We start from the raw sequence: 15,551 nt of genomic DNA on the forward strand, positions 1-15,551 counted from the left end.
TGTTGTAGGTTATTTTACCCTGTTCCTAATACTAGGGGTGCCAAAGTTAGTCCTGTTCCATGGATTACTTCTAATGGTTAAGACGTTGTGGTCACGTACCTTGCTGAGCTCCTGAATTCACCCAGAGGAGTGAAGTATGGGGGAAAAATCAAAGTAGGAGAAGGAGAGGATTTGCACACAGCTAGAACCTGGTACTGCTTTACTATCTGCTGCAGGAACATTGGTGTTGTTAGCGCCACTGGATTTTTAAACTTTTTACCTTCACATATTATACCTACAAATGAAATTTAGATGTTGGCCATTTACATAAAATAGCTGTCAGCCAGCTGCCCCGACTCCATCACAAACATGCATGCTTCTTAGGCTGAGCATGCATACTTATTCCAATAGGAGAAGAGGGATAAGCTGTTGCCAGACACTTCTGTTATCTCTTATCTCCTGGGAGAGCACAGGATCAGGTAGGCTGAAATGCAACATGCTTGATCCATGGCTTCTCTGACAGCTGATGTCGGGGGACAGGGGACACTTAAGCTGCTCCCTGTATATAGACTATCAGTTAATCAGCTAATCCCACAGAAACTGGCGAGGTCAACCAACATTTATCTAATAAACAGAAAAGGAATCTGTGTCTGATGGTATTAACATATACTCAAACACACACAGTGTATATACAGTATGTATGTGTATATATATATATATATATATGTATATATATATATATATATTATTCATAAATTGCAGTTCTGAATTTACATCACTATTAGAAGAAATCAAAATTGTGCAAAGAACGAACGGATGTGTTTATTGTATAAATTGCTTTTTTTCTGATGTTTTAAAGCTTTGGCTGTTGCATTCTTCATGAACACCTTCCCTTGACGATAGCTTTACGTCTAGCACCACCTAGTGCCTAGCTGCGTACACAGTGGATGATTACTTTTGTAATAGGATTCCAATGATTGGCTTCAGGCGAGCACACAGAACACGTCCACATTGCGCTCCCTTGAACAGGCTGTGAACAGTATCTTCCTATTCCATGCACACAGTCAGTGCATCCAGCTAAAGGGATAAGCAACCAGCCAGACTAAACGGGGCGATTCACATACAGATTGCACATAATTCTATGCCCAGTAACCCAATATTGCACAACCAGTTCTAGAGATGAAGACAAGTAAGAATTGCATCCTACATTGACAGAGGGGGAAAAAACAAACTTTTCAGTGGACATTACTACCCGATTGATCTACAGGGAAAAAGATGTCGGCATTGAGGAGGAAATTTGGTGAAGAATACCACGTCGTAACCACCACAGTGGGAGGGGGATTCTTCCCTTCTGTTAAGAGGAAAAAAAGACAGAGGTTTGTGGACAAGAATGGACGATGCAATGTACAACATGGGAATCTGGGGGGCGAGACGAGTAGATACCTGTCAGACCTGTTCACCACCTTAGTGGACCTGAAATGGAGATGGAACCTGCTAATATTCATCTTGACGTACACGGTGGCTTGGTTGGTAATGGCTTCAATGTGGTGGATTATAGCCTACATCCGAGGCGACATTAACAGACCTCATGATGACAACTACACTCCCTGTGTAGCCAATGTCTACAACTTCCCCTCTGCGTTCCTCTTCTTTATAGAGACAGAAGCTACCATTGGGTACGGTTTTAGGTACATTACTGAGAAATGCCCTGAAGGGATCATACTCTTTTTGTTTCAGTCTTTGCTGGGATCTATCGTGGATGCTTTCCTTATAGGCTGTATGTTTATAAAGATGTCACAGCCGAAAAAGAGAGCAGAGACACTCATGTTCAGCCACAATGCTGTCATTTCCCAGCGTGATGGAAAACTGTGTCTGATGTTCAGAGTAGGCAACTTAAGAAATAGCCATATGGTGTCTGCTCAGATAAGATGCAAGCTTATAAAGGTAAGAAGTGACCTATTCTACCTTGCCTTTGTTCCATTGATTAGAATTTATGGGATAGTAGAGATAAAGTAGTAGAAGTAGCATCCCATCTCGTTCGATTTATTTATTATGTATTGCTTATATAGTGCCATCATATGCATAGCACTATACAGACATCATCATTACTGTCCCCATTGGGGCTCACAATCTAGATTCCCTATCAGTATGTCTTTGGAGTGAGGGAGGAAATCAGAGAACCTGGAGGAGTCCTACACAAACACAAGGAGAACATTCAAACTCTTTAAAGATGTTGTTCTTGGTGGGATTTGAACCTAGGACCCCAGCGCAACAAGGCAACAGTGCTAACCAGTGAGCCCACAGTGCCTCTGAGTGCTAGCCTACTCAGTAAGTATTTGGTTAAAAAAAAACTGCACCATTGTACGGAGCTGATAGCATGTCCACGTTGCATATAAAGTTACATAGCTTAGTCATTTTCGTTGCCTCATTTGTGACAAACTCTGATTAAAAGTATAGGTAATTACATTACAAGCAATTTCCCAGTTATTCAGCCAAATAGCATAATGTAGAAGCGGACTGCACTATTAGGCCACGTTCACACATTCAGAATTTGGTCAGTGTTTTACCTCAGTATTTTTAGCCCAAACCTGGAGTGGGTGATAAATACAGAAGTGGTGACGTGTTTCTATTAAACTTTTCCTCTGATTGTTCCTCGCTTGGTTTTGGCTTACAATACTGAGGTAAAAAACTCACCAAATACTCAACATGTGTGGCCTTAGAGCATTTATAAGCCATATCCTAGGCATAGACTTTACAGCAGTGCTCCTTAAACGTTGGTTTGGGAGCCACACATGGCTCTCAGGAGACACATGTGGCTCCATGGCGGCTTTGCTTAGTGCCCTGTTGTTGGCAGCTGCAGATACAATTCTGCAGTAACAGTGACAGCTATGTCACAGCATTACTAGAGTCAAAACTCCATTGCTGGAATAGATTTAAGTCATATCTCGAATTGGCTTTGTTCCTAGCTTAATATTCAGTGTGGCTCAACATCGCCTGTTATTGGAGCGTCGCTCGGCGTGTACTAAAGGCTTTGGATCTGCAGAGATGCTGCTTGCCAGGAGGCGATTTTGTGCTGTTAAATCCCATGTCACTGCACTGCTCTCTGCTTCGATCACTTCTTTGATGTCCACCAAAGAATAGGATATTGGTGGTAAAGCATTTCCCTCATAATTTATTTACTCATCATTTATCTTGAATCTTTTCTCTGGCAAACCTCAGTTTATGACTAGAAAACATTCTTGTTTTATTTCTTATGATAGATCACTTGTGATAATTTTTCATTACTTATTTTCAATGCTTATATAGCGCCAACATATTCTGTACCGCTTTACGGATATTACCATAACTTGCTGTCCCCATTGGGGGTCACAATCTAAATTCCCTATCAGTATGTTATTGGAGTGCGGCAGGAAACACAAACACGGGGAGAACATACAAACTCCTTACAGATGTTGTCATTTGTAGGATCTGACCCCAGGACCATGGAGCTCCTGTGATGCCCATGTGTAGAGTATTATTCAACCTTCCTCCCCACAAAAGATTAATTCTGCGATCAGCACATAGGAAAATCAATACAATTTATTTACTGCATTCAGATCTGCCTCCTCCAGTCTAGAAAAATCATAACCATTGCTTTCTATATAGTCTAGAAAGGAAGATTCCATGTATTTTTTATACTTAGGGATTAATATTACACACATAGATAATATCTTCTTCCTGTAGTAAAGAATATATTCTGTACAACTGGTCAAGATATACCATTATATTCCGTATACATAACTTTATGTAGTGCTGAGGTCTAGTTGGGACAGAAGCTCAAAATAGGGCAATATCGCTAGAGAAATGAGAGAGGGTGAGAGTGATGTAGTGCTCACCTGGGGTGGTTGTGTATGGGGACAACACCCAAAAGAGCCTTAGAATCCATGGCTGCGGCCCCGTGACTGGAGGAAAAAGTCTTCCAGATGGCAATTCACTTCAGTGGAGATATCACGGTACCTGGGCTGTGCTTGCGGAAATTAAGAATCCTTGTTGGTATAAGGTTTTTATAACATCAACGCGTTTCGGTGCCAGACTACAGTAGTGTCTTTTTCCAGGTAAAGAAACACAAACTACTTTATGTAGCAGCACTGTATAGAGCTGATCATTCATATATTGACTTACTGCATTCATATAGGGACAATAGGCTGGCACTTGTAACTATAATTTGTTGTTGAATATGTGCCATCCATCACACTGCAGATAAATATTATAGCTAATAATGAATTAGATCATGATTTTTCAGTCTAGTTTAACTATTCAGGTATTATTTGTCCTAAACTTTTGGAAGAACAGTAACATTTTCATGTCCTTCATGATGGGCTGTGGATCAACTCATGGTTAGCAGGTCTGAAAAATGGTTAACCATGGTAGTATGAGTTGTCTACAGCAATATCTGTCAGGGGTAGATTACAAGGGTCCCTAATCTAGTTATGAACATGCATCACTTCCTGCAATTTAACATTTTATGTTGCCACCTATCTCCTCTTGAAGGTTCCCAAGCCTTTCCAAAATATGAACTATTTCCCATCCTTTTGAACCCAATTTTTGGTATGTAGGCTCATATACTTGTTGAAATGGAGATATTTGTTGTGAAGCCATGGTATCTTTAGCATAATTCTGAAAGTTCAGATTGAAATGATCATGACATGGTACCAAGCATCAACTGTAGTCGGTTGGATCAACCATTGGAGATGACAGACAGACACTACCTCTCACATATGGAAGTCATCTTTTAGAAGTATGATAAATGTCAAACATTCCTCAACCCAGATGTCCATTAGCACCTGGTATTCAACCTGGCACAACTGTTCTGTACCTTCATGTTTTATAGAATAAATTAACCTTTTACTAGTAGAGGAAATTCCGGTCAAGAGACCCCCGCTCTATCAGCTCTACAAGTCCAAACACTAAACTTAATATCCTGGTTACATGGAGAAATCTGCTGTTTAAATGGACCACTCACCCCAAAGTATCTCCTATTATGCTACATTTACACATGAGTTTACCATCTGAAAGAAACAAAACGATTTGTATCATTATTGCATTTGTATGTTCTTATCTGTTTTTTGTTCCACTGAAAGGGTGTGCTTGCTTCCAAGCCCCAAAAAATCCCTGAAAAGTCATATTTTTATCCAAATTTATAAATAAATACAGAAGCAAAACGGATGCAAATTGAAAGGTTTCCAATTTACATTTGTATTTCGCCGATCCCCGTTTACTTGTATGTCCGAGTCTGATCCGCAAACAAGAATCAGGATAGGACCTGCTCCGAGTCTCAAGGATCTCACTCTTGGATCGATATTTGACCAGATGCACCTGTGCTATCCGGTAAAAACAGCACTCAGACATTTCTCAGGGATGTGTGAGTGCAGCCTTACAATGTTGGATGGATGTGTAGGGTCGAATCAGGTACAGTTGTGAAACAATAGTAGGTATAGTGTAATAGCTTCATATAGACAGAGCATACATTAAACAAATATGCAAACAACCGTGGCGATCTCAAGCAAAAAGCCCTAAAATTATACTGTATAGTGGGTATGGACATCGAGCAGACATCCCTCCATCCATCCACTGCCCGCTGCTCTGTCTGCACTCACCAATGTAAAAATATAGAGAACTAAAAAGATTTTCTGTATGACATAATAGTAACAAAATGCTGGGCAGTAGCTCAGTATAAAAATGCCCTCTTGTTTGCATTATATATTCTGGTTTCTCCTTTGCTCTGATGTCACTGATTGCATAGTAACATTTTATACACCTTATTGAAGTGCTCAGAACATCATCTCTGTTCTACTTCACTGCATGCCATGTTTTTATGATATAGCACTGTATACATTGTCCCTGCACAATGGGGTTTCTGATTTTTAAACTACAAAGTTGTAACTTAATGCTGTAAGCGTTAATGCGAACTATGACATCACTGGGTCAATTGTCTCAATTAGTGACTATGACTATGCCATTAATTCCAATAATGGAATGCTACTGACTTAACATTCCTTAAAGGGAATCTGTCAGTAGATGAACTACCCCAAACAACATATATGAGCATGCAGGTCTTTGAAATCCATATACACCTTTCTATCTTCTATCTGTTGCTGCATTCTTGAGAAATTTTTCATTCACATGCAAAAAAGGTGTCAAGTAAATTCTGTGGGTGTGGCACAGCACTTAACAAGCCACTCCCTCTCCAGGTTGTTTCCTTCAGCAGAACCAGCCTATATATCTTGAGTGATAGTTCGCTATCTGATTTCTTTCGCACCTGGCATCATTAAGCCAAGGAGGCTTGTGCTGAGTGCAGAAACAACCTCAGCTGACAGAGGCTGGAGAAGTGCTGTGTCAAACCAGAGCAGTTAGCTTGTTTAAATATGAATTAAAACATTTAATTACTGAAGAATGCAGCAATAGATAGCAGACATAATGTTGATGGGGAATGGTCTTACTGACAGATTCCCTTGTAGCCTGCAGTCACACTAGCAGATCACATCCGATGCTGTGAGCAGGAGCCGAGTGTCACGTGTCTGTGCTCCGATCCTCTCGCACAGAGATGATTGGAGCACTGATGTGGAGGAGGCAGAGAAATTAATTTCTCCATCTCCTTCGCTGTCGGCGTATATCACACATCACTCGGATGATATCTGAGTGCTGTGCGTTGTGTTCCTCGCGCCCATAGACTTATGAGTGTGAGTGAGCCGAGACTTGGCCGAGTCTGGGTGCCAATCGCAGCATGATGTGATTGTTTTCGCATGCCGATTCGGCAGGAGAAAATAATCGCAGATGGGAGCTGCCCCATAGAGTAACACTGGGCCAAGTTCTATTTTATGTTTTCATCGCATAGCACTTGGCCGTATTGTACGGTAGTGTGACTCCGACCTAACTGTGACATTACTAAATCTCTATACTGTGACATTACAATGTGCTTTATCCATATACGGCAACATCACTGTCTAAATTATTTCTGTATTGTAACATTGCTGCATGCATTACTGATATATTGTGGCATTGTTGTGTACATTATCCATGTTCTGTGTACATTATCAATACACTGTGACATTGATGTATGCATTTACGATGTATGGTGACATTTCATTATCCAAGTACTGAGGAATTGCTCTGTACATTAACCGTGTACTGTGACACCACTGTGTATATTTTTCATATAATGTTAAATTACGCTGTAATTTTTTTCTGCACTGTGACAGTGCGGTATACATTGTCTAAGTACTGTTTATATTAGCAATACACTGTGACATGATTGTGCATTATTCATGTACTGTGACATTGCATTACCCATGTACTGAGGAATTGCTATGCACATTATTCGTGTACTGTGATATCGCTGTATACACTATTAATGTACTGTGACAGGGAGGCAACACATAATTAACAATAGAATTATGGTATAATACAACAGTCTTGTTAATAAACTTCACTTATCGTGACTTCTCTGTTCCTCAATCGCATGCAGTCCGATGAGAGTTGTAATACTGGCAATGGCCGGTACGGCGTCCTCAGGCGTTACCCGCCAACACGCAATACAGCTTCTGGTGGCAATGGGCGGTCACCGGTTTTGCCCTAACCCATTAATCTGTAGAGCCTAAGTGGGTAACGCTGTGGAAGACTCTACCCTGGGCGTGCTCCGCCGCATGCCTGTCAGCAAGGGGGAATATACCTCACAATCCTGCACCTGGCTCTCACTTCTCAGTGCGAGCACCGCACACTGTCTGTCTGAGCTCCCAAAGCTCTGCACACTCACTGGTTCCACCGGGCCCTCACATAACATCGGCCAGGCTACAGCTCCGCACCCTCTCTCTCCTCGCAGGGCGCGGCGCAGTCCTGTTTCCTGTCCCTGCCGGTGGGAAACTCTGCTTTTTCCCACGCTTCCTGCTCTCTCTCCTGTCTCACCACGACCCCATGGTCATGGATCCTTTCCGGCTCCCCATTCTAGCAACACTGGAAGCAGTCGCGACAGTTCCGGACCGGGCATGGCGCATGCCCGGTCTTCCTCCTTACATATATGTAAATATATATGTGAATAAAGTATATGCATATATATATATATATATATATATATATATATATATATATATATATATATATATATTCTCTCTGTTAGTATAGGAAACTGCCAAGATTCAGTGATAAACCTAGCACAACGGGGCTGACACTGCATGCTCGGCAATCATTTACACTCAACTTTTACATAAAGCTGAAAATATAGCGAGAGGGGAAGAAGTGATCCAGCAAGTGTAATGTTTTACAACTAACACTTTGAGAATTTGTCACAGATTTTAATGTAACAGCAGATTAAATATGTAATATATTCTCAGTCACATTTGCTTGTAACAAGCAGAGTGCATTGCATGAGTTGCCCAGATTGTGTGCAATCTGGGATAAAATGAGAGCACAGCATTATGTAAGGATATGTGCAGACAAATACGGCTAGGGTTTAGGTCTTTATATAATAAAGCACAAGTGGTGTTTTTGTTAATCCAGTGCTGCAGACTTGGGAGCTGTGCAAATCGCTCCCCATCAGATCAGCTGGAGTTAGGAATGTGTATATCTGTCAATCTTTTCTGATGTTCACTCCCCTAGTCATTTCCTGTCTCCGGTGGATGCATGTGCGTAGCTGGAGACACTCCAAGACAACCTCCCAATGTGGAAGATGATTACAGATTATAAGGGCTCATGCAGACATGGATCTCGGTCCGATCAGGGACTGCAATGCACAGATCGGCCGTGGGTTTCCTAGGTGTGACAGCCTCATAAAAATACAGGTGCTTCTCACAAAATTAGAATATCATCAAAAAGTTAATTTATTTCAGTTCTCCAATACAACATGTGAAACTCGTATATTATATAGAGTGATTACAAACAGAATGATCTATTTCAAGTGTTTATTTTTGTTAATGTTGATGATTATGGCTTACAGCCAATGAAAGCCCAAAAGTCATTATCTCAGAAAATTAGAATACTTCATAACAACAGCTTGAAAAATGATTTTAAAATCCAAAATATTGGCCTAATGAAATGTGTGTCGAGTAAATGCACTCAATACTTGGTCGGGGCTCCTTTGGCATCAGTTACTGCATCAATGCGGCGTGGCATGGACGCGATCAGCCTGTGGCACTGCTGAGGTGTTATGGACGCCCAGGTTGCTTTGATAGCAGCCATCAGCTCGTCTGCATTGTTGGGTCTGGTGTCTCTCATCTTCCTTTTGACAATAACCCATAGATTCTCTATGGGGTTAAGGTCAGGCGAGTTTGCTGGCCAATCAAAAACAGTGATACTGTTGACAGTGTGGACAGGTGCAAGTCCTGATGGAGAATGCAATTTCCATCCCCAAAAAGCTTGTCAGCAGAGGGAAGCATGAAGTGCTCTAAAATTTCCTGATAGATGGCTGCAATGACTTTGGTCTTGATAAAACACAGTGGACCTACACCAGCAGATGTCATGGCTCCCCAAACCATCACTGATTGTAGAAACTTCACAACAGACCACAAGCAGCTTGGATTGTGTGCCTCTCCACTCTTCCTCCAGAATCTGGGACCTTGATTTCCAAATTAAATGCAAAATTCACTTTCATCTAAAAACAAAAGCTTGGACCACTGAGCAACAGTCCAGTTCTTTTTCTCCTTGGCCCAGGTAAGACGCTTATGGCATTGTCTATTGGTCATGAGTGGCTTGACACAAGGAATGAGAAACTTGTAGCCCATGTCCAGGAAATGTCTGTGTGTGGTTGCTCTTGAAGCAAAGACTCCAGCAGCAGTTCACTCCTTGTGAATCTCCCCCAAATGTTTGAATGGCCTTTTCTTAACAATCCATTCAAGGCAGTGGTTATCCTGGTTGCTTGTGCACCTTTTTCTACCATATATTTTCCTTCCACTCAGCTTTCCATTAATATGCTTGGATACAGCACTCTGTGAACAGCCAGTTTCTTTAGCAATGATCTTTTGTGGCTTACCCTCCTTGTGGAGTTTATCAATGACTGCCTTCTGGACATCTGTCAAGTCAGCAGTCTTCCCCATGATTGTGGAGCCTACTGAAACAGACTAAGGGACCTTTTTAAATGCTTAGGAGCCTTTGCAGGTGTTTTTTAATAATTATTCTAATTTACTGAGATAATGACACTTGGGTTTTTTTTGGCTGTTAGCCATAATCATCGACATAAACAATGATAAACACTTGGAATAGATCACTCTGTTTGTAATGACTATATAATATGTGAGCTTCACTTTTTGTGTTGAAGAACTGAAATAAATTAACTTTTTGATGATATTCTAATTTTGTGGGAAACACCTGTATATGAAAATGGTTGGGACACCTGCAGCCAGTCCATTACTGCACCAAGATCCACAGATGTTTCATGAGCCCTAACTAATATCAGGGTCAAAAACCCCAATGTGTATTAACCCCTTCGCGACCTTGAGTTTTCAATTTTTGCCCCCCTTCTTCCCAGAGCCATATACGAGCCAATAGAAAATTCAAAATGCGGTGAAATTGCAACAAAAGTGCAATTCCACAATAGATTTTTTTTTTACCATGTTCCCTAAATGCTAAAACTGACTTGCCATTACGATTCTCCATGTTATTACGAGTTCATAGATTCCAAACATGTATAGGTTTGTTTTTATTTACGTGGTTAAAAAAAAAAAAGAAAAAGAAAAAAGAAAGTTGCCATTTTTGGAGACCTGTAGCGTCTCTGTTTTTCAGAATATGTGGCTGGGTGAGGGCTTATTTTTTGCGCACCCAGCTGATGTTTTTATTGCTTCCATTTTGGTGTAGATACAATCTTTTGATCATCTGTTACTGAATTGTAACGCAATGTTGCGGCGACCAAAAATGTAATTCTGGTGTATTTACTTTTTTTCTCATCACGCCGTTTACCAGATTAATTTCTTTATATATTGATAAATCGGGCGAAATATGTGTTTTTTTAAAGTATTATTTTAATTTGAATAGGGCGTGATGTGAACTTTTACATTTTTTTACTTTCTTATATTTTTAAAAACATTTTTTTTTACTTTTTACTTGCTTCAATAGTCTCAAAGGGAGACTAAAAGATGCGATCATCCCATCGCCTGTGCTACACATTGCAGGGTTTCAGCCCTCCTCTAGCTAAAATTCTCACTGGGCAGCGCTCATAGCAATCCGGCAATCACAACTCCTGTAGGGGTCTCCTGTAGACCCTGTGTTGTCATGCCAAACCATCGGCAACCCGCAGTCATGTGACACGGGCACCGATGGGCAGGATTAGTGATGCGCTTACGGCGCAAGCATGTTAAATGTCCCTGTCAGAGATTGACAGTAGCATTTAACATGTTATCAGCCGCTGGTGGATCGCGATTCCACCTAGAGCTGTTAGGGGCACATGTCAGCTGATTAGGTCAGCTGTCATATGGCGGAAAAGTTGCGGGCTCATTGCAAAACCCACAGCAAACAGGGGGAGTCCACCTTAGATGTAACTATATGTCTAAGGTCGGAAAGGGGTTAATATGGGTTTCATCCAAACGCTGTTATTTAGCAACTGGCCCATAAAATGTCTTGTTAAATGTCATCCGGTGCTAAGCTATATCCCCGGTGGGGTCATGTCAAGATTTCTGGCACTTTTTTTGGCAAGTATAGAGCAGCATGTAATTCCACTTTCAATTAAGACTGCGTTCCCATGATGAGTATATGGTGAGTTTTCAATGTTGCGGATTTTCTGCACCAATTTGCTAAATTAGGTTACTTGCATCTTTGCATTGCATTCGTGATTGTGTTTTTTCACATGCATTTTTTTAATTGCGGTTTTTGTCTCTTTTTGGTATTTTTATTATTATTATTATTATTATTATTATTTATATAGTACCATTGATTCTATGGTGCTGTACATGAGAAGGGGTTACATTCAAATTACAGATATCACTTACATTAAGCAAACTAACAATTACAGACTGATACAGAGGGGCGAGGATCCTGCCCTTGAGAGCTTACATTCTACAGGATGGTGGGGAAGAAGACAATAGGTTGAGAGTTGCAGCAGCTCCTTGTTGGTGAGGCGGTAGCTCCAGTAGTGGTGAGGAGGCAGCGAGGTCATTGCAGGCTGTAGGCTTTCCTGAAGAGGAGGGTTTTCAGGTTCCATCTGAAGGATCCGAATGTGGTTGATAGTCAGATGTGTTGGGGCAAAGAATTCCAGAGAATGGGGGATATTCGGGAGAAGTCTTGGAGGTGGTAGGGTGAAGAGCGAATAAGTGTGGAGGAGACAAGGAGGTCTTGGGAGGACCGGAGTGTTATGGATCTGCAGCTCAGGACTAGAGTAGAAGGGGGAACAGCTGACCCTGTACTAGGACTAGGCTGAAACCCTACGATGGAGTGGGCGACCTATTCCTTGTGAATAGACCCACTGACGTTTCCTAGGCTAAACTCAAACGAAGACCTACACATAGTGGGGAAGGGTGTCCCTGAATGATCTAGGGTCTGGGAACAAAAACAGGTAACCGCCTAGAAGGAAAATAGAGGAAGCTGCATAAACTAATGGAAAACCAAAAACAAAACTGGCAGAACTAGAGATCCCAGAACTGCACAATATCAAACACAGAAAGCTAACAAGGCACCAAGGCAGAACACTAACGGATTAAAACTGTTGTCCAGCAAGGACTGGTAGGCAGGTGCTGGGTAATAAAGGGTGATGCAATCACCTGACCTAGTACAAACCCAGCACCAGAGGAAAAAGACCAGCAGCCTGAAAACCCACAAGATGGTGGATGGTCAAAACGAAATAGATTCTAACACAGAGATTACGTGAGGGAAGATATTGGGAGATTAGTTCAAAGATATAAGGAGGAGACAGGTTATGGATGGCTTTGTAAGTCAGCATTAGTAATTTGAACTGGATACGCTGAGGGAATGGGAGCCATTGAAGAGATTTGCAGAGGGGGAAGTGGAGGAGTAGCAAGGAGACAGATGAATTAGTCGGGCAGCAGAGTTAAGGATGGACTGGAGAGGTGCAAGGGTGTTAGCAGGAGGCCACAGAAAAGAATGTTGCAGTAGTCGAGGCAAGAGATGATGAGGGCATGCACAAGCATATTAGTAGACTGAAGGTTGAGGAAAGGATGGATTCTGGAGATATTTTTGAGCTGGAGGCGACAGGAGGTGGAAACAGCTTGGATGTGCGGTTTGAAGGGCAGGGCAGAGTCAAGGGTTACTCCAAGGCAGCGGACTTCTGGTACGTGGGAAGCGTGATGTCCTTAATTGCAATAGATAGGCCAGGTAAGAAAGATCTATGAGATGAAGGAAAGATGATGACTTCAGATTTGTCAACATTGAGTTTAAGGAAGCGAGAGGAGAACAAGGAGGATATTGCTGATAGACACTCCGGGATTCTGGACAGCAGAGAGGGGACATCTGGGCCAGATAGGTAGATCTGAGTGTCATCAACATAAAGGTGGTACTGGAATCCATCATGGGACTTTATGAGTTGCCCATGCCAAGTGTACAGATTGAGAAGAGTAAGGGCCCTAGAACAGAGCCATGGGGGACTCCAATAGAGAGAGGGTGGGATGAGGAGGTAGTGTGGGGTTGTAGGATAGGGAAGATACGAGGGTTGTGAAGTAGGCCTGTTTAGCAGAGGTGAAAGCAGATTTGAAAGCGAGTGTTGCCTGCTTGAATGCAGTGAAGTCATCTTGTGAATGTGTTTTCTTCCAACGCCGCTCTGCAACCCTGGACACTTGCCGGAGCTTTTTAGTGGTGTTATTGTGCCAGGGTTGTCTATTGATACGTTGCACTCTGCCATAAACGAGAGTGGCAACCGCGTCAATAGCTGAAGTGAGAGTGGCATTGTAGAAAGCAGTAGCACTGTCTGTGTCGTGGAATGAGGATATGGATGCCAGTGGTAGAACAGAGTCAGAGAGCGTGTGGGTGTCTAGGTGTGCAAGGTTTCTGGAGAGGTGCACATGTTGCTGGACATAGGTGACAGGTGAGGAGGAATTTCATATCTAAAGTTGTTTTGTTTTGGATACTTCCTATTACTTAGCTTTAGTAAAACTTTTTTTTTATGTGCAGATTTTCCTCTCATTCAAGTCTACTAGGTAAATTTCCAAATAAAACTCATATTTAATACAAGAGAAACTGGCAAATTGCAGATCTGAAACACACCACAGCTTAGTTTACACTATGTGAAAAAAAGCACAGCAGGCATCAGATCTCTATAAATCCCATCCTTCTTGCTGGAACTATAAGACGCAGAGTTTTTTACACAGAGAAAATATGCACAGTGATGAGAGAACACTAAAATGCTCGGGTGCTTGTTACTCGAATTGAGCATGATGGAAGTCAATGGGAAACTTGAGCGTTTTTCCAGCAGACCCTATCAGGAGGTTTGGAGGTGATGGGAAATTGCTGAAATGGTTGGAAATACCACTGAAATGGAATGGGAACAGCATGAGGAAGACCCTTGAACACATCTTTGACTCCAAGGTCTCTGCTGGCACCAAAGTTGTCAGAGTATTATGCCACTTTTACGAACTGATAAAAAATAAAAAAAACAAAGATAAAATGGATTTTACAAAAAAAAATGTTAGCAAACATTCTTTCCTGTATAATGTATTTTTTTATATATTTTTGGCAAAATAAAAAAAGAGAAGGAAAAAAACACCATCTATCATTGTATTTCCGTCATTTTTATCCATAAATAAATGAAAAATCATTTTAAAAAATGACTGTGGGATCCTCCCTATTTTTAATTACCATTTAAGGCAAATGCTTTGGGCTGATATCAGGCTGGTATGAACTCATGTTATTGGCCTCTTCACAGCCTAAAAGAAACAGCCTGTAGCCACCCCAGAACTGGCACATCACATTAAATACACCAGTTATGGTGCCCTGTCTCAGCTCTTTTTCGATTACCTTGATGCAGTGGCAATCTGGGTAATGTGATTTAGGTTTGATGACAGCTGTCATTTATTAAAATTCACAGCTGGCATCAACCCCGGGGGTCAGTAATGGAGAAGTGTCTGTCAGACACCCCATTACTAACTCAGTAACAAAAAGGAAAAAAACACACACAAAAATCCTTTATTCGCAAAAATACTCCAAGACAAATGCCCCTGTTCTCCCTTATAATAAAAAAAAACAAATCCCGTGCAGTTCCTCAACATTCCCACAATGTCCCACGTTGTCTGAAATGTATGAAGCGCCATAACAACTGTCCATAAGCTTTCACAGCCACCACTGCCGGGCACACTGCTCCGCGAGACCAGCTAGCTATGAACTGATGTAACCTCAATGATGTCAGTGAGGTTACATCAGTTCACAACTGCCTGGGTCTCACGGAGCACTGAGAAAAGTAGTTCAGCAATCCGCATCACCTGGTGGAATTGCTGTAATAAGTTGGACTGCTGGACTGCGCTACAGACATGATACACAGAACACAATCCGACATACCACAGCAATTCCGCCGGGTCATGCAGACTGCTGGACTGCGCTCTGCATAACCAAGCGACTATGAAGCTTGGTAACCTGAAGGGAGACTTTCAGGTTACTAGAGTTCCCAGCTG

General features: G+C 41.7%; 1 protein-coding gene across 2 annotated transcripts in view; it reads left to right on the forward strand.

Moving 5' to 3' along the window:
• Positions 1-1,013: 1,013 nt before the first annotated feature.
• Positions 1,014-15,551, forward strand: part of LOC143765433 (G protein-activated inward rectifier potassium channel 1-like) — a 103,116-nt gene continuing 88,578 nt past the window's right edge. The window contains exon 1 of one of the 2 annotated variants that reach the window (XM_077252092.1): positions 1,014-1,923. In XM_077252092.1, the coding sequence (XP_077108207.1) occupies positions 1,255-1,923 (669 nt within the window). In that variant the 5' untranslated portion in view covers positions 1,014-1,254. The remainder of the gene's footprint in view (positions 1,924-15,551) is intronic. The other variant, XM_077252093.1, reaches the window with a different exon arrangement.

The sequence above is a fragment of the Ranitomeya variabilis genome, chromosome 4 (genome assembly GCF_051348905.1).
Source record: "Ranitomeya variabilis isolate aRanVar5 chromosome 4, aRanVar5.hap1, whole genome shotgun sequence".
NCBI classification, from domain to species: domain Eukaryota; kingdom Metazoa; phylum Chordata; class Amphibia; order Anura; family Dendrobatidae; genus Ranitomeya; species Ranitomeya variabilis.